The 20,163-nt window shown below is 34.7% G+C and overlaps 1 protein-coding gene across 1 annotated transcript; it reads right to left on the minus strand.

The window, feature by feature from the left end:
- Positions 1–8,362: 8,362 nt before the first annotated feature.
- On the minus strand, positions 8,363–12,564 carry LOC120263101 (metal-independent phosphoserine phosphatase). Its single transcript, XM_039271011.1, has 6 exons — positions 12,421–12,564; positions 11,600–11,680; positions 10,778–10,906; positions 10,505–10,567; positions 9,342–9,466; positions 8,363–8,663 (listed from the first exon to the last, which is right to left on the minus strand). Exons 1-6 carry the CDS (start codon positions 12,514–12,516, stop codon positions 8,471–8,473), a joined length of 687 nt encoding a protein of 228 aa, XP_039126945.1. The 5' UTR covers positions 12,517–12,564; the 3' UTR covers positions 8,363–8,470.
- Positions 12,565–20,163: the final 7,599 nt, after the last annotated feature.

Raw genomic sequence — 20,163 nt, forward strand, 5'->3', positions numbered from 1 at the left:
AATGTACTTATTTGGTCTGACATATGTTAACTTCAACCAACAATAGTAACAAGTAAAAGCATCAACACAAAACGTCATCCAAACATAAAGTAAGGCATACATGCATGACATCAAATATTATACTTCTCCACTACCAAGGACTACAACAAAAGAAACAACCCCTTTGTCGGCACATAGTTAGAACAAAACAATACTATAATAGGAAACCCATTAGTGACATATTCAAATGGTGTTTCCTTCTCACACCCAACTCTCAATTTCAGAGCTTGAAAACCTTAAACAACACATACAACCTCACTAATCTAAGCACCACTAATTTTCAGCGAGCAAACCCTAACTACACATGTAAACCCTAGCTTCATTGTGTTCCAAATATGAAATGCAAAGTGAAAAAAATAGTGCACCAAGCAATTAGGAGGGCCAGGATTTCATAAGAACCACCTATATATAGTACTCCAGTGCTTCTTCATTTTTCTATCGTATCTCCTACTTTACCACCATCACAAAAATCAAACTTTTGTTCTCTTTCCCACGCACAGATGGTATGGCTCCTTGTTGTCTCATTTCTCTATATTCTTTCTCCTGTCCCTCCTTTTTCCTCTTGAGAACAATGATGTTGGCATTACATTTAAGATGGGTCATTTTTTAGTTGGTGTAACATTTTTTAGTTGATGTGTCCATGGTGAGTTGACTCTAGACTTTTCAGCAACCACACAAGCAATTAGGGGTTGAAACCTTTCCAAGTGACTACCTGGTGAAAGAAAATTAAAGTTCAATAATTATTTTGATATAAATTGAAGTTCAGTGATGAATAAAAATAAGGTGAAAATTGAGTGGCCTACTAAAAAATTTACCTGAACAAAATCCCATAAAGTGATAATCATACAAACTACAATACTTTGTCCATAAGAGTTCCTTGCATAGACTTCATTTTTATTTCACACACACAGAAATGTTTATATATATATATATATATATATATAAAAGAATCACAATAATTCAAAATAACAAGAAAAATAAAAACACTGAAACACAATCACAAACACAAACTAGATAGCTTACGTTTCTTGAACATCATTGCGTCCAATCCCTTTTTTGTGTCACAACATCCAAATAAACACAAATCATTAACTAGAATGTAGAAGAAAGCAAATAAAAAGTGTCACATTAATCTAATAAATTAGGATATATCAACACAACATGATATATTCCTATTAAGAACAAGATACAAATAGAGCTGCTATAAATACATTAACTTCATTCTTGCAATATAAGTTGAGATACATTAACTTTAACTTCATTGTAGCAATACAAGTAGAGATATATTAACTTTAAGCAACACACACACACACACACACACACACACACACACACACACACAATTCAACAGATAAACCCAACAATTCAACATACTAACACACACACACAATTAAGCTGCATACACACACAAAATTTAGCACATATACACAATTCACATCACTAACAACCAAGATGATGTTCACAAACATATGAAAACTATAAAAAATAATAGTAGATGAACTGCCAATTTATTTGGATAAAACATGGCTACGGACCAAACATGCATGAAAACCGTACGTAGTCCTAAAATCAATCCATCGACGTACTCACATAATTAGCCAAGCAAAAAAAATGAGAAGATCTTGCTGATAATTTTAGTCTTATTAAAGAGACTATAAAGTAGTGATAGTGGCTTGGTTTACTTTAACCAAATCAAATGGATATGCTTGGGATTTAATGTTTCTTTGTATGAAAGGTTGAAATTTAGGAAAAACTAAATATTACTGAATAATAAGGGTAAAAATAACTCAATTAGCTACGCAAGTAATGTCTCTTGTTATCACATCAATCACTAGCAGTAATTATAGAATAAGTTTGCAAACTTCTATAATATCCATAGCTGTTGTCTTAAGCTATGAGGTGTGGTAAGATATACAACAATTAGAAGATATTATTTTTCCTATCTTACTCACTTACTTTTAAATGTACAAACAGAAAATCATGTACAAAGAACGCCTCACAAAAAGTACATCAAGATTTTTATAATACTCAAAACCATGTTAACCATAATATATAGTCATGTACAAAGAACGCCTCATAAAAAGTACATCAAGATTTTTATAATACTCAAGACCATGTTAACCATAATATACAGAGAAGAAGTTTTGATTTTTAATTTTTTAAAAGAACTTAAAGAACTTCAATGTGTGAAAATCTCACAAATATCAGTCAAATCCAAATACAGGCACAAGAAAAGGTAAGAATATACAAACAACTCTAGGTATGTTTGGATCAATAGGGGCCTTGATAGGAAACCCTAGCCAAGATTTATTCGTGATTTTTCCTTTGGATGTGCGAGAAAGAAAGGTTCGATCTTAATTTCTGATGATGTGTGAAGGAGGAATTTATGATTTCTGCTTTAGATGAGCAAAAGAAAGGGATTCAGGGAAAATTTCTCCCAGATTAGGAGAGAAAAAGATTGATAAGATATTGGAAGCATAATCAATCACACTATCATTAAAGAGATTATATGCACATGAGGATAAAGATAGAAGCACTATAGAGCTTACTACCAAATGTGAAGATAAACATAGAAGCACCATCAAAAGATAGATAAAAACATAGAACAAAAAACTTATTAAGTATAATCCTTATCAAATATAGGGCAAGAGGATTTATGCCTAATTTTGATGAGAGAGAGAGAGAGAGAGAGAGAGAGAGAGAGAGAGAGAGAGAGAGGCGGACATCACTATATGAGAGAGAGGGTAAAATTGTCTTTTCTAGTGGTGGGAATATGAGAGATATGAGAGAGGAATCATATCGTCCTAATCATATCGCCTTAATGGATACCCAAGCATGGTATCCATTAGTGTAATTGCAATCCAAACAAACCCTTAATTAAATGTTGTCTTACAATGAAAAAATAATTAAGCAAAAATTGTATCAAATGGTGAATAGACACTTAACCAAATGTTGTGTCTAATATATAAAGTAAAGTGCCAAAAATAAGCATAAGAGACTTACATTGAAAGGGAAGAAAAATTAACTCTTGCAAGCACTTACTACACACACGTACATATATATATATATATATATCATGGCCTTTTATGGGTTGATATTATAGCGTGATTTATGGCATCATAAATATTGTTGCTATGTTACAAGGTTCAAAAACCAATTATGTGGCAATGATGATTCAAAGATGCTAAATGAACCTGGATGGTATATTTTTTTCAACTACAGTGATGCTTTTATATGTTTCTATATAATTATACAACTTTGTAGAGCTTTAGTTGTTATGTTCAATAGAGAATAATTGTTAACTTTTTATAAAGATTGTTCTAAAATAAAAGACACTTGCGAGCTTGTAAAAAAGCTTGCTAGATACACTAGATACTATTTTTAAGATTAAAAAAAGGTTCATTAACTTCATGTTATTTACTTAATAATTCAATTTTTTTTATAATTTCAATGTTGCAACAAGTATACAATAATATTATGATAACTTTGCCAACCGTCTAATTATGCCTTAATGTTTTTAACATCATATTATAAAATGAAGCTAGATGTTAGTTTCATTGTATCCCGAAGGATATTTCCATATTCTTTTTTGCATACTAAGTAGAGAGGGAGAATTAAGTCTTAAATCCAATTTTATCATTCTAATTTAAATTCAAATACCATTATTCTAACAATGTGGTAGCCATAAACCATATTTGTTAGGCCAACTTTCACTATTTCACATTGTTATTAAACTTTTTTTTTTTATGAGAGAATATGTCACTTCTTCATTATACTTGATCTTTAAAATATGAAGGATTGTTTGAAGGAGACCTTTGTGAATCCTTTAAACCCCTAAGGTGAATAAAGCTCCATTAGTATTTTCATCAAACATATGCACAAGGGGTGATAATTTATGGCACAACCTATTAACACAATATAAAGTTGAAGTAGAGTTAAGCTCGTCTGATTTTGGTATTATTGTGTTTTATGTTTAATAATGCAGATCCATTTGTATGATGTTTGTGAAAACATGCATTTATGAATTATTATCAAAGTATGATCCATTTGTAGGGTAATTGTGAAAACCTAAATTTATGAATTTTTATAAGTGTGTATTCATGAATATTCTCTAAAAAATTATAAGGGGTGTATATACAAATTAAAATGCTTTAGACATGTGCATGAGTAAATATACATTTACAGAGTTGTGAATGGAATCATCACATTTTTAATACTAAGTTTTTCTACCAATTTCAACTATAATGAAAATTAATCATATGTTTCTTTTATGGGTTTCCAAAACCCCTTAAGTGAAAGGATGAAACATGAGGGTTCAATTGCTACCAACAAAAGAAGCCTAAGTTCCAAGAATCCCATCCAACTGATCATGGAAAATCAATGTCTAATTTGGGTTCCAGCTAGTTCCACCTCACCTTTGACCCATCCCACCTTGGATGGATGATCCACTTACTTGTTGTTTATAGGATGTCATTGCATCTGGCTTTTTCATTCTTTATTTCAACTAGTTGTATTCATGTATAATGGACTATGTACTTTTTGTTTTTATTTTTTTTATAATTATTTGCTTGCTTAATTAAAGATGTGGTTTATCCATTTTTATTATAAAAGAGTCTCGCTAAAATTTTCAAATAAAGCTACAAGGGAAACAAAAAGATAAAAAGATGTAGAAGCACCTGTTATTTCTAGTCGTCACTTCAAGAAAACGGTTGTCATGCGCTATGTAACACAAATGTCCTTTTTGGAAAAATTGGCTGAAAACATGAGATTAGAAAAACCCTTAACAATAAAGCAAAATAGTATGAAATACTAAATTTTCCATGTGGTTTCTTACAACCGTCACAATTAAAACCTCCCCCCTAGCATCCAGCACAACAATGTCAAAGTTGCATGGTACAAGGAAATTGAGAAGGTTTGTACTTCTCTATTTCAATATCAATTTGGAACCAATCATGAGACTTGTTTTAAATTTTGATTTTTCCAAACTTCTAGTGTTTAAATAGAGTCTATAAAGGTTTGATCTATTATAGTTGGAAACCCCTTTTTTTACAGAAGAAATCAAAATGCCACATTCGAGCTGGTGTTAGAGAAAGCACCAATACTTGAAGAATCTCCAATGTTTTTCTTTTAAAAATTCTGGTCTATGGTGCTTAATGTCATAGTTTAATACTACAAGAACTTCTACAAGGGTTTCACCAATCAAGAGCTGATTAGCTAGGCTAGCATAACTCTTATCGCCAAAGTGGAATCTCTTGAGCACCTTATTGATTTTGGTCCAATCAGTCTTATAAACTCAATCCTCAAAATCATCTACAAAATCTTGCCCACTCCCCTTAGTAAAGTTGTGGATTTGCTTGTTAACTCAACATAACCCACCTTCATCTCAATTAGATGTATCATAGATAGTATCACCATAGTGAAGCAATTAATCTTCAGGCGCGAGAAGTGAAGAATCCCATGCAACATCGTCAAAGTGGACTTCGTCATAGCTTTTAAAATGATGTATTGGGATTCTTATTTGACCTTTTGTCTAGGAACAGTTTAGAGGCTGTTGGGTAGGTTCGATTAAAAACATCTTGTTCACTTAAGGTCTCTATCCTTATTAAAGGCACCCTCAGTGGGTATGTAAGATACTGTCATGGTCTAAGATAAGGTGCCATTTTTCTCTGTTGTTGTTCATACTAGTTACCAATCTACTTAGTTCAATGTTCACATATGCGATCTCCTTAAGGGTTCTTTAGGGAGTTCCTTTGGGTAGATTTGCGAAGACATGTCACCTTCACACGTAGATAGCTTGATCCCCTATGACTATAGGAATTAGCAAAGATCTTAATATAATGAACCTTATCTTATACTTGTTTTAGGGTATATCAGGACTATCAATTAATTTTACAAAAACATGCTTGTGCTCCATGTGGGATCGGACATACACTAGATGCTTCTCTTGTCAAGACTCTCAACTACTCCATAGGCTCCTTTCCAATTACTTACCTTGGCATCCCCATCTTCATCTAACGCCCCCGCTACCAACATTGGGAGAAACTCATTTCAATGATCAAATTAAGGTTTATCTCCTGAAAATATAAACTTTAATCCTTAGGATGTAAACTTACTCTAGTTAACCCAGTTCTCATATCTATATATATCATTATATTGGATGTTTATTGTTAAAATATCATAGTTTGGGTTTTTAAGGCTATTAATTAGATTCACAAAGATTTTCTCTGGTTAGGGCCAAATAATGACAAGTCAGACTATCATCTTGTTAACTAAAATGACTGTGTAAATCTTAGTAATAAGGACGTTAGGGTTATTCTAGAGCTTAAAGACTTCCACAATACTCTTTGTAGGAAAATGGTAGTGGAAGATATCGATTTATACGCACTAGTGAAGATACCAAGTGGTCGAATTCAACTATCTTTACCATAGCTCATCCTAGAACCTATTTCATATACAGCCTCTCAGAAATTCCTTCTTTTAGAATGGTATCATAAGTCACCTCTCGGCTTTTAGGGCTCACATCACCTCTATAATTAAGGATGGTACCTCTACTTTGTTTTGGTCTGATAGCCAAGTTTTCTTTGACCAAAGGCCTTGAGGACTACTAAACATCCTTTCTGGCTATGAAAAGTTGATGTTATGTATCTCCATATATTTGGAAGAGATATTATCCCCATAAGTCAATGTCTAAATCTGGCTAGCCTAGGATAATAAGATTCTCACTCTAGAAAATATGGCCATTACGGGATGTAACAACCTTCCAATAGCTACTTTTCTGTTTTGTCACTTCTTAATTGAATTAGTAGACCATCTTTTCCTCTTGTGTCTTTTGACTGCTATGACTTGGTATCACTTTGGCCAACTTTTTTAGACTTATTATTTTCTAATTCTTTTTCTACTATATTTGGCCTTTGTAGACTTCACCTCAGAAATTTGATTGTAAAAATCTTTGACAATATATCCGAGGCTCTTATCTAGAACATATGGCTGTAAAGAAATGCACATATCTTTAATTTTATATCTCTACCCCCATCCTAACCTTTATGAAAGTTAAATATATCTTCATTATGTGAGACAATCTCCAATAGAGGCCTAAATTGATCTCTATGGCCATATAATAGGATGCAACCCTCAAAGTTGCTCATGCCTTTACATTTTCAAGGTGTCACTATTGGTTATATTTTTGTTGTTGTTAGGCCATCTCCAACCCACAACCCCAAATTTTAACCCCAAATCCCAAATTTGGTTCCACTACAGTAAATTATACTCCAACCACAAGTCCCAAATCTAACCCCAAAATAGAATATTCTTTTACATATCTCATTTTTTATTATTATTACTATTTCAACCACAATATACTTGAAATTAATTATTTTCAACAATGATTTAATTAAATATTATTTACAATGTAATAATACATTACTAATAAAATTTATTTAAAATATTTTTTAAATTATGATTTAATTTATTTAGAAATAATATATATATATATATATTTTAATTAGTTTGATAAATAATTAATAAACACATCATTGATTACAATTTTAACAATAAAAATAAAATTACTTAATCAAATATTTTACATTAACTTTTATTAAGATTATTTAATAGCTCGGTTTATTATTGGTGAATGTTTATACATTATTATCTATTTTGTTATGAATGTATTTTGTTATAAATTCATAGTGCATGTCTCTTTCATTGTTTTTAAGTATATTTTAACTATTTTAGTTTAATAAATTTATCCTAAATTAATTTAATTAAAAATTTTATTATTGAAATAATTAATTACACATAAAATTTAAAATTATATTAAAATATTACTTTAATTAAAGTATTAATTATATAAATTAATAACTTAAAGTTTTTATTAGAATATTGAATAAAAAAAATATAAAATATGTGGGACCCCAAATTTGGGGTCCAAATAGTTGAACCCTGAATTTGGGGTCATCTACCACCTACCCCAAATTTGGGGTAGAAAAAGATGTTGGGTTGGAGCCGTCCATGACCTCAAATTTGGGATTTGGGTTCATTGTAACATGTAGAAATGAAATTTAAGACTATAAGTCTTAGTGATCAAACCGATGCCCTTAGTCACTCTAGTTTTTCTCCTTGTCTTCTTCCTATGTTCTTTCCACAATTAGTGGAATTTATGTTTGTACCTCTCTTTGTGGTTTCGCATGTATTTATCTTTTTCGTTTCAAAAACATAACATATGGGTTATCAAAAACAAAAATGGGGAAGGCTAAACAATGATTTACTTGCAGGTTTTATGTTTTGGAAGTTGAAATTGGTCTTCAGTAAACAATCTACTCAAACAGAAGTTGAAATTGGTCTTCAATAAACAATCTACTCAAACAGTAACATAAACTAAGGATGATGCTGATCAACAGGGTGTCTGATCTATACAAAAATAATAATAATAAATTTAGGAGACATGGCGAAGCTCTCCAGTGAGCAATGCAAACTTTCGGTGACCAGATAAGAATGAATGAACCATGACCCCTTTGATTCTTGCCATAATGTTTTCAGCATTCGAGGATGAGTGTTCCCTGGCGGCATGGATTACTGTCTGCAAGATCTGAAGAGGATCACCGTGGCTGACGACCAGAATTGTGCATCTGAGATGGATCATAAGCCATTCGGTAATATAAATTTAATATTAGCATTATAAAGAACAGGAAAGCTAAAATGCATGGATATCGCAGAAGACAAAATATCACAGGATGGTGCAACAAACTGTCTTTAAACACATCAGTTTCATAGTTTTTCTACTCCCAGCGTGATAAGATAGAAATTTTACCATAAATTTGGAAAGTAAACTAATATTAATGAAATGTTTTCTCAGCATGAAAAAGTTATGTGAAGAAAAAAGGGATTATTTGAACTATTTGTTTCATATATTGTATCATCAGCTACATGAATAGCTATATAGAAAAAAACTTGATGCATTTTCTGCTTGATGTTAATTTCATGAACTTAATAGTATTCATGTTTATTCAAGGCATTTTTGCAGAATTCTCAATCATGGAATTGCAAATATAAAATCAGTAGAAATGACTTGAGATATGTACTTTCCTCTAATGTCATGCATCGCTTCCCTTCCAACTTACTAACTCTTTCATGGAATCTGATGGAAACAAAAAACTAGCTTTTTATTATTTTATTTTTACTTTTTTTGCATATAAAGATTTAGGCTAGCATTCATGAAGTAGAATTTTGTAAGCAAAGTTAAGACAAAATCAAGCCAAAAAAAAAAACCCATGTTAAAACTCTTGTTAAGAGAAGATGGTAATTACCCGTCATATTCTGACTCTATTGTGGCCAGAGCAGTTGCTAATCTGAAGGCTACATCAGCAACACTCTCCCCACCCTCAGGTGACATGAAAGGATCCTTCTCATCAAGTGCCCATATCTCTGCATACTGCCAGTGGAGATTTCATATTAATTCAAAAATAAACAATATTTGAACATATAGGAAATCCGTAAACGCATCAAGGAACAATTAGATTGGTTCAAACACTGTCAAAATATACATTAAGAGTGTAGCATCTTAACTATGGGGTTTAGATGCCAAATTACAATTAGTGCATTTATATACTCAAGTTATTAATGAAAAAGACTTAAAATTTGTTGGCTTCCGCTACGACAGATCAGTATTTTGATGTGGATACATAATCAAAAGATTCAGTATGGTGTAGCTCATATCTTTTTAAGAAAACTGAGACAAGGTACACCTGATGGTTTAAAAGATAATTTCCAAACTTCATGTAATGTCAGTCATCTTGAGAATCTAATAAAGTTGGGAAATATACTGACACAAAAAAGAAAAAATTCATTAAAAATATCTGCCATGGAAGAATTTTAACTGACAATAGCATAAGCAAGGCTGGAAACTGATAAATCTATATTTGCTGAGCGCCATTTATGACGCATTAGAAGGATAAATATCAAAAGGATATATGCACAAATCACCAATTGATGCAGCCAGCACCACAATATGACAAAAGCAGTCCCTGGAAAGGCAATTAATCTATGATATATGCAAGTGTCCATGGTTGGAAGCCTAGGTTCAACATAATGGTCGATGAGCCACAAAGTGGATATGCCCAACTTATGTTAGTGCCAAAAAGGGATTCCACATGAGTTCAACATGTTGTCCATAAATATTACATGAATGGGATATGACAATTGCTTTCTTTTACATGAGAATTGAGATTGTAATTGTCAAGACCATGAAGTGTTTATGTCCTTTTATTAAGTTCTAAGTTCCACATCTGTATATAGGCTAAAAAAATAAATAGGTGAGACCAGGCTTTCGAGGACAAACACATAAATAGGTGAGACAAAGTAAATGTGCAGACTAAATATCCTTATACCATACTCATGAAACCTTGATATCTGATTTTATAATTTCAAGCATGGTTTGGCTAAGAAACTACATTCATTATCAAATATATACCTTATCATGTGAAAGCAGCTCAAAAAGTGGTCCAAAATGACGTTCCCGAAGTGCTTCCATCGCCTATAAAATAACAGACCTTGTCACAATATCAATTGATAGATAATATCGACCACAAAACAAGTCACAGTTTGACTGAATTTATCGTAAATAATTTCAACAGGATATGAAAAATCCTACCAGTCAAAACAGCAAAGGTTTAATTCATACACGCAAAAAAAGATATAGAAGCAAATTTTCCATAAAATACTAGCAAGCTTAAACAAGTATCACCTTGCATTGAGCGCCTTCAAATGGGATACCTAATGCACCAGCAACTTCTTTGGCTGTCTGCTTTGTTCTTGAAAATGGAGAATAGCATATGCGAACATTTTCAACCAGGACATTCTTTTCTTTCAGTTCCTACAATATATATCTATAAATTAAAATAGCACATCACCTTAGAGCAATCTCAAGCAAATGAACAAAGAACCAGAACCATATTCAGAAACCCAAGTACAAATAACCATGAAACTCTTCCTTTTGGTAATAGAAAACCATGGATCTGGTGAACTATTCCCATCTAAACAACTCCCTCATAAAAAAGATAACCTGAATCTCTAGGCATGCACAAAATTTTGCAAAATGACATTTTTAAGAAAACTGTCCTGAAAAATTTTACCTGATTTTATATCTCATCTAGCATATGAACTTCTATTCAAAGGAGTTGACCCATAAAACCTGCAAAACTAGCCTTGTGTCTGGTCTATATCTCCCAGAATTCCTATCTCAAGCTAAGTTTTTCTGGCTTAAACTTGTATACTGGATGTGCATGCATAGATGATAAAAAACAAAAAAAGGAAAGAAAAAGCACAGAGATGTGCATTCAGGTTCCTCGATTAGTCTACATAAGCAAAATCTTCCCTACCAACTATTACTGGTAATAATATTATTACAAGCCAGAGAAGATAGAAGTATTGTGCTAAATTTATGGGTCTGATACTAAATATCTTCAGTTAACAATTTCATGATTCAGATGTACGACATTTAAATTTCCTAAGTGTCAATAATGTATTTTTTGTGAGTTATTGACAAAGACAAGAGAAAAAACTGAACCTTATTAAATAATTCTCCTGCCAACTTTGCTTGCTCAATGCCTTCAGGAGCCAATCCAAACTCTTGCAAAGTACCATTTTCCTGTGAGAACATAATTTTCTTGTTAATGAAAAGATGAGAATAAGTAAAGCTAGTTTCTGTCATAATATACCAAGCAACTAAACATAAATTTAAACTGCCATTTGGTGATAAACTCCATAGCAATTTAGTCTATCATTTGATTAGAAAAGGACCATCAATTCAGCTAATTAAATATTACAAAACCCGATTGTCACATCATTATAGACAATTCTCAAAGCCAAAGTCAATGTTCTGAAGGTTTTCCATCAAAATTTCATTAATTGCAAAAAACCAACAACCTAATCAGAAAAAAAAAATAGAGAATTTTGTATCATATCATAACCCAAATAATCGCACATGAGATCAAACTATCATCTGCAATTCAGCTAATTAGGTATTTTATAACCTGATTATCAATCATTATACACAAACACCAAGGCCAACGATATCAATGCCTTGAAGATTGTCATCAAATTTCATTTTTTGAAAAAATCAACAACCCAATTGCTTGCAAAAAGAGACAATTACTAGAATATCAATACATCTAAATTTAGCAATCACATAACCTAATTATCACATCATTATAAAGAACACAAAAGACATTCTCAACATACCAAAGATTTTCCATCAAATGTCACACATTTATAAAACTAAACACCGAAATAACTTGCAAAAAGATAAAATTTACAGGATATCACAAACAACAGATTAATGAAATAGAACTTGAAGAGTCTAATGAGTTTAAAAGCAATAAGACAAACCAGAGAAGAGACAATGAGACCTCTCTCGTTGGGAATGCTCTTCCCATGCCTAAGAACCCAGTAGCTATTGCGAAGAAGAGGCGCCTCCCCGGCCATTGTAGCGAAACCAAGGACTCAAGACACAGATAGAAACGAGGAAACGGAAAAAGAGCGAGAAGCATTCGGATATTAACGTGTTGTTCGGTTCAAGTAAACCGAACTGGTTCGGTCTAAAGAGAACCGAATCAATAAAAACATTATTTAAATTGGCGGACATCGCCTGGCACGGCAGGGGCCCACTACGGCCAAGGCATTGTGTTTGACGGGCCGGCACAGCCCACGTACCAACAACTAGGCCCATCACGTGATACGATGTAGCCATATTTTATTTATATAGTTTTTTAAGCCCAAAAATATAAACAGAATCCAAAAATTGCTAAAAAGTTATTATAAAAAAAATTCTAGAAACATAAGTGAAGACGTCATTTGATTAAAAAAGTGAAAATATATGTATAAAAAAAATCTCATGAGTTGTGCGGGCCGCATGTCCATGGCCTATAAAACATCATGAGCACCTTAAACCATGTTAAGTGATTAAGGGTCTTTTTGATTTGCAGATGGGTATAGCACAAGCAGTACAACACACAAACAATTGATGAAATACATGTTTGATGTTCAATGGACAATACAAAATATATTTTGTTGTTTGTTGTTTGATTCATACAAAAACTAGACAAAAAATGGTAAAATTACGATGATATCTTTTGTATAATCTAGATCCTTGGCAGGCAGCGGTGGTCAAACAATGCTGGTAGCTCACCAATTGTCGTGGCCTACTGACAACGATTCTTTATGGTCAGCTGGCGCCGATGGGCGATGACTGGTGGAGGTGGACAGTGGTTAAAGCATCATCATAATTTTTCATTTTAGTTAAGAACAATAATGTCTTTAATTGTCCTATTCCTCACTTGAATTCTTGTACTATGGTTATGGTATGACACCAAGTTGTATTGTTCTTTACCACTCTTTTGTTATGCACTCACACCCCATATACAAATCAAACAAAGCACAAAAAATTATGTTGCCCCTTTTTTGTGGATTAGGGATTCATGTGGGGTGGGGAATCTCCGCTTTCTATGGGGACCCCCCTCCCCCCTTCTCCAACGGGACGAGGATTCTCTGAGATAGCCCCCACGGGGTGAGAAATAGAGGAAAACCATTCACTGCCTAACTCAACGGGGCCGAGATGGGAATGCTCTTTCCATGGAGAGCGAAGAATCCCCGTGCTCCACTGTTATTCCCAACAACAAAAATAAAGCATATGTTTTTATTTTATATATTTAATTTAGTTGGAAAATTTATGTTATTTGTATTAATTAACTTGTTGCATCCCACATTATATTATGGTTTATCAAGAGGAATATTTTGTGGATTTTTTTATTTCATATATGATGTGTATGTTGTAGGGAAAAAATCATTGGGGCGGAAAATCCTTGCCCCAACGGGGATCCCAGTGGAGGAATGAGTGGGGAGAATTTCTTCCCACGAGGAATTTTGGGGCGAGGATTCCACTCCAAGTGGAAAGCGAGGACGGGAATGGGCATCCCATTAATTGTCCAGCTCCATTTACATCTCTATTGTGGATCAAATGCACCATAAATTACTACATATGTAAGAAAGGTAAAAAAGGTAAAAATGGTTTCAAAAAACTATCATCGAGGGTAGTCATCTATCCTTAACATCATAAGCATTCCTAGCATCATGCTCTTTTTCTCCAAGTTAAAGCAAACTCACTTAAAATGAATGTGGCACATAAAACATCAAATTGCGCTTGATTGAGATATCAAGGAAATTCCTCAAGGTTAGCTTTCTTCAAATTTAAACTTATAAATAACAAAAGAAGGAACTTATAGCTAATCCCAATGACAAGTGAATTATGAGAGAGAAAATAATTATTAAATATGCTTCTATTCTTGTCTAGCCAAACCTTCCAACATATAGCTTAAATAAGGAGCTCCCACTTTGGTTGGATATAGTAATCCAAGTTGATTCTTCACATGTTCCAAACATCAACTATAGAGGTGGGGTACGCAGAAAGCGTGATCATGGAAAAAGTGATTTGCCCTTTTTAGTTTCTATAGTTGTGTAACATAATATCTATGTTGTAGATGGTAATCCATTTCACCCCCTCCATGTTAAATTATCTTGGGTCAAAATTATGTTATACTATGTAAGGTAATTAAAAATATTAATTTTGTGGGGACTGCTACTCCTCTAAAATATTGATTCCAAAGGGCACCTAAGTCCTTTGTCATTAAAAAAAGTGATAGAAAGATTGAATAGAGAACATCCTATTATTCACAAGGCTACAACTTTTGTAGTTACTCAAGCTAGAGAAGAGTTTAGGAGAAGATGCATTTAGTTTTGTGAATTAAAGGAAGTTACCTCATGTAAAGGAGGGAAAGACGTAGAGAGCACTAGTTGGAAGTTTTGATAGAGTGAAGGAATGAAAGGAGGTCAAATATCCTGAGATACTCTACCATCTAGCCTAAAGGTTTCTAGAGGGAAGGAGAAGGCTTCTCAAATTCTTTATGTAACGCAAGATTAAAATGCTAGTAGATTATGAAAGATCCTAGCCTCAAAGAAGAATTTTCTATATAAAGAGATGTGAGAAAGCACAAAGAGCAACAAATATAATAATAATTAAATTAAGTTGCACATGTCCAGCAACAAATTTGATTAGTGCTAATTTTCCACCATCCTTTTACCAAAATGCATTGTTGAAATCATGAATATTGAGGATTTTAAGCCCTCCTAATTCCTAATCCATAAATTCTTTTCCAAACTATTAAAAGAAATCTAAAAAGTTTGATATTAAACTTGTTATAACCTTATTAATTGCTCTGATCATCCATAAGGTTAATTTGAATATTGATATCCACTTGTTGAGGATAAAAGACAACACTATAAGAATGGTGAGTTATTTGGATTTCCACAATGAGAGTTGAGGTTTAGTGGAGATGATCATCGACACACCCCTTGCGTGTGTGCACCGCAAGTGCACGGGTCATCGAAGTAATAAAGTACCCTAGTGAGTGGGTAGTCGTGTCCACAGGGAATAGTGCTTGGAAACACAAGTATTGCTATTTAACTATAGTGAAAACTATTGAGGAGTTGTGTGAACAATATCAATGCAAATGAAAACAAAGAAAAGAAGAAAGAGACGCAATAGAAATAAGGAGAGGCAATCGATAGAAAATGGGGCACCCGGACATTGCTCACTCTAGGACTATTATTTCAAGTGCAAAACTCATCATTATGCCTCCTAACTGATGTCTAATAAGTCATGGACATCCAAAGACACACGGTCCCCAAAACCTAAGGTCAACCGTGACTAATCCCTTCACTATGCCCCGGCGAAAAGAGATACTCTTGACACCTCACACTGCGTGGGGTTGCATGAAGCTCTAGGGATTCCAAGTAGTAAACCCTATTCCCTAATATAGATCTAACCCTTTGGTCCAGGCGAAAGACCCCTAGTTACAATTAAGCCCAGCACTAAGAAATACTTCAACACTTCACTCTAATGCGGTCGCAACTGTGCCCCAGTGGAGTTTGTCTCTTAGCACTTCACTCTATCATGACCGTAAAGAACTCTTGAAACGTGGAGGTAGGATAATTCACATCTGAAGGGTAAAGGGGACGTTCCGCTACCTCTCGACTCACCCTCTCCAACCTTGCTTTGTCTAACCCTAATGAAGTGTCACTCATTCACAAGTATTATCAAGATAGATTCTCAACCCTAGTGTCACTGTAAGGGAAAATCAATTCACCAAGCATTCAAGGATAGGACTCAATCAAAACATCAATTAAAGAAACATAATGAAAGTTAATGAAACAAAATCATCCTAGGGTTTACAAGTTCAAGCACCCACTAGGGGTTTAGCTCTCCATGGAACAATACACAATCAACAATGAAATCAAAAGTTAATGCATGTAATCCATAGATAAAACCCCCTTGTTATCCGTATCGATAGTCTTTTGGAGCCGCCTCGTCTTCTCCAAAGGTTCCCTTGTCAAGCCTAGGGCATATCTCGACGAATCGATGCCGATGAAAGCTCCCCCAATTACTCTCTTTTAAAGGAATTTAATGTCGAAGGCCATAGAACCACTCCAAAGACCTAGACAAAGCCTCTCCAAACCCTAGCCGCGAGCGCCTCCAAAGGTAGGCAAAAGATGGGGAAAAGATCCTTCAAAACGTCTAAAGTCGCAGCATTTATAGGGGCTAGAATCGGGTATCCACACGAGCATGTGGAATTTCCGCACGGCCATGTGGATTTCCAGATTTTAGTTTCCTACGAACTGTGAACAGTAACTGCTACAGTGATTTTGTTATCCTACTTCGCCAAAATGCTCCCGAATCCACTCTTTTTTCATCAAAGCCACATGAATGGGCACACATTCATGTGGTAGATCACGTCGCTTCTTCACTGACATCACATTGATGAAGATCTTGCTATTATTGCACAAGTCGGAACACATGAGTGTGACTGCCTTTGTGCCCTTCTACTTTATGTATTCGTTTAAGCACAATGGAGATTGGCACACACCCACATATCTTTGTGCACAACTTGTGTCTTCACATTTCTTCCATCCAAGAACTTCATCAACAAATGCATCCACAATATACTTTTGGTTCTTTTCTTTCACAATTGTCTCCACAACCCTACATGCACAAAAGAACACATATACACATGACTAAGATATAAAATCTGAGAAAAGTAAAGCTCAATGTAAAAAAAAAAAAATACTTCATATTACTTATACACAAGCACTTATCAAACTCCCCCATACTTAAGCTTTTACTTGTCCTCATGCAAAAATAAAACATTAAAGCCTCTAAGAAGGAAAATTGAAAGTGCTTGGCCTTAGGTTCATCAAAAGCATGCAAAAGAAGCATTCTATAAGTAAGGAAAAATTCTAACACCGAATAAGAAAAATCAATGCTCTAGCTAAAAACTTGAATAAAAAAGGACAACAACCCGAAAATGTGTAAGTGTGAGTAAACTCACTCAAGTCAACCCAACATATACTCCTCAAAGCTCTAATTAAGAGGGATTTATTTATGTACAAAAAGAAAAGAGAAGGTAGTAGCTCTACATATCCTCTAAGGTATCCCTTTCCTAAGCGGCCGCTAAGGTGGCTTTTACACTTTCGAGGTAGTAGCTCTTTCTACCGGGGTAGTAGCTTTCACTCATCCCATGAGATAGCTCTTTCTCTCATTAAGGGCATAACTAGTATCCGACTTATGAGAGTAGCTTCATACTTCATTGGTGGTAGCTCTTTCCACCCCCAATGCACAACAAAACAAACAACTATTTTTTCCCCTTTTTTCATTCCTTTCCATTTTTTTCAAAGAAATTAAAACAAGAAACAAACTAAAAACAATTCCTTTAAATGTTGAACTTGAGTTTCCACAAGGTTTAATGAGTGAGTAGTGCAACAAGTATCAATCAAGCAAAAATTCCTAAAAATTAAAGTAAAACTAGAGCATGAGCACATTCAATGTTAAAAAAATTCTCCTAAACTTAAGAATACAACCATTGCAACTAAGGTGAACCGGCATTGGATACATGAGCATGAACAATGAAACATAAGTATAGAACATGTGTAATGTGAACTCCCCCCCTCCCCCACTTAAGATGTACATTGCCCTCAATGTACGCATGCAAGCACAATAAAGTGTAACAATCAAAACATGTGTGGAGATGGGCAATTGAAATAATACTCCCCTGAACTACTAATGGTACATTTAATGAAGCTATATTCATCAAGAGTTGAGTTCTAATGGATTGTGGAGCACACACGGCCATGTGAGAAGCACAATGACCGTGTCCATGACTATTCCTCAAATTCCAAGAGTCACAAGACCATCTGTACATATACACAAGGAGGTTCAATGAAGCTCAACAAAAACAAAATAACTCGAGTCTATAAAGATATGAAAATGAAATACAACTCAAAGGAACTGAAAATAAAAGATAAACTCAGAAGGAAAATCCTTTATGAGTAGTACAAGTCCAAAATAAAATGCAAAAATAAAATACGAAAAACATAAAAACAAAGAAAATAAAGATGCCTCAAACGTCAGTATCATGCTTGGTTGGCTCTGTTGCTGCTATTAGTGAAACTGCTACTGGTGGATCAACTGGTACTGCTAGTGGTGCTACTAGTGATGATGGAGGCGTCGGTGGACCTCGAGGTCTCATTACAAAGGGTGAGGTCGTGTCTCGCTCAAGTAACTGTTGTAAAGTGTCAAGATGCGCCATCACCTCTACATGGTTCACGGCTTGTGTCGCATGAACCTCAGCTAAGTCTGACTGTAGCACACCTACCGCACTCTTGAGCCTCTCAAAGTGATAATGGGCTTGAGTCAGTGAAAAGATCCGCATTAGAGGTGGCTCCTGTGCTTCGGAGGGTGCATCGGTCTCCATCTACACGGGCTGTGGCTCCTACGCAGGCTGAGATCCCTCTCTGGCATCACCCTCACCCTTGGCTATCTCTGGTGTGGGCATAATCATCACATATACTCCGTCTCTATATCTCCTGATTATGCCCATGAGTCTCATAGTCTCCAAGCAGAGGGGAGATGGTACAATGATCTTCTCAGCTCCTCGAACAGCATCCATCAGACCCATGCCCATGATAAGTCTCATAATATATGGGCCTGAGAAGAGAACTCTGACTCTGGCATACTAGCCCTGATGACGCAGATACTAGGCCAAGATGTGTCCCAAGTGAATCGGCTCACTCTATACCATTGAATAAAAGTAAAGTTACTCTTGCCGACTGAGGACTCCAATGCTACCACTAAAGCCGTTCACTGATCTACTCAGAACAACGTGGATGTATCTGTAAGAAGGATGAGAAAGGCAAATAGCCTTGGGAACCCCTAGCTCATACGGATCCTGGCCACATAATCAGTCGGTAACTGCTCGTACTCCTCAATATCAGTAAAGGCCTCATCATATAGCCCAAGTTGGACCAAAAAGTGAGTGACGTTCATACTATGGTACTGATTGAACATATAGAATTAAATAGCGTCTATACTATCGAAGCTGTTGTACGATCGGTCAAACTCGAACGATGCTAACACCTCCAATGTTAGTAAATGAATGACTAGATCTCTAATAGAAAGTAAACAACGCCAACTCCCTATAGATAGTAACTCATCGAACTCATCGCCCATCTCATCACCTAGCTGGATCTCTCTCAGTGTACTCAAGTCGGGGAAACATGACTGCCTAAACTTGAGTCTCGCCAAACGCTCGAACCGAGCTTGATGCTCAGGAATCACAAACTCCATATGCTCCGGAGATGGCTCATGGGGACGCTTGCCAGCCGTTTTCTCGATCTAGGGGCCATCTCAACAAGAGTTGAATAGAGATTCATCGAATCAAACCTAAAACTTAATTCTGCAGAAATCCACACGGTCATGTGGAAATTCCATACGACCATGTGGATCTTCGGGGCATGAAGCCGCATGGCCAGGTTGTAAAAATCCTAAAAATGCATCAAAAATTCATTCTAAGATCACTCTAAAAGCATGCACCAACCATTTAAACATGATATTCATGCAAAATCAACACAATAATTGAAAGAAATGAAATTTTGGTGAAGAAAAGAGAAAGAGAAGCTTATCGACGAAATGAGGATAAAAACCTACGAATGTGACTGAAAAACAACTCAAAAACCTAATAAATG

This window comes from Dioscorea cayenensis, chromosome 1 (genome assembly GCF_009730915.1).
Source record: "Dioscorea cayenensis subsp. rotundata cultivar TDr96_F1 chromosome 1, TDr96_F1_v2_PseudoChromosome.rev07_lg8_w22 25.fasta, whole genome shotgun sequence".
Taxonomy (NCBI): domain Eukaryota; kingdom Viridiplantae; phylum Streptophyta; class Magnoliopsida; order Dioscoreales; family Dioscoreaceae; genus Dioscorea; species Dioscorea cayenensis.

What these genes read in the sequence shown, in the direction of transcription:
- LOC120263101 (XM_039271011.1), bottom strand. Translation starts at nt 12,516, where the DNA reads ATGGCCGGGGAGGCGCCTCTTCTTCGCAATAGCTACTGGGTTCTTAGG. An exon ending in AGCTGCTTTCACATGATAAG is followed by an intron (nt 9,467 to 10,504) that starts GTATATATTTGA and finishes CTCCACTGGCAG; the next exon opens with TATGCAGAGATATGGGCACT. An exon ending in ATAGAGTCAGAATATGACGG is followed by an intron (nt 8,664 to 9,341) that starts GTAATTACCATC and finishes GATCCATCTCAG; the next exon opens with ATGCACAATTCTGGTCGTCA.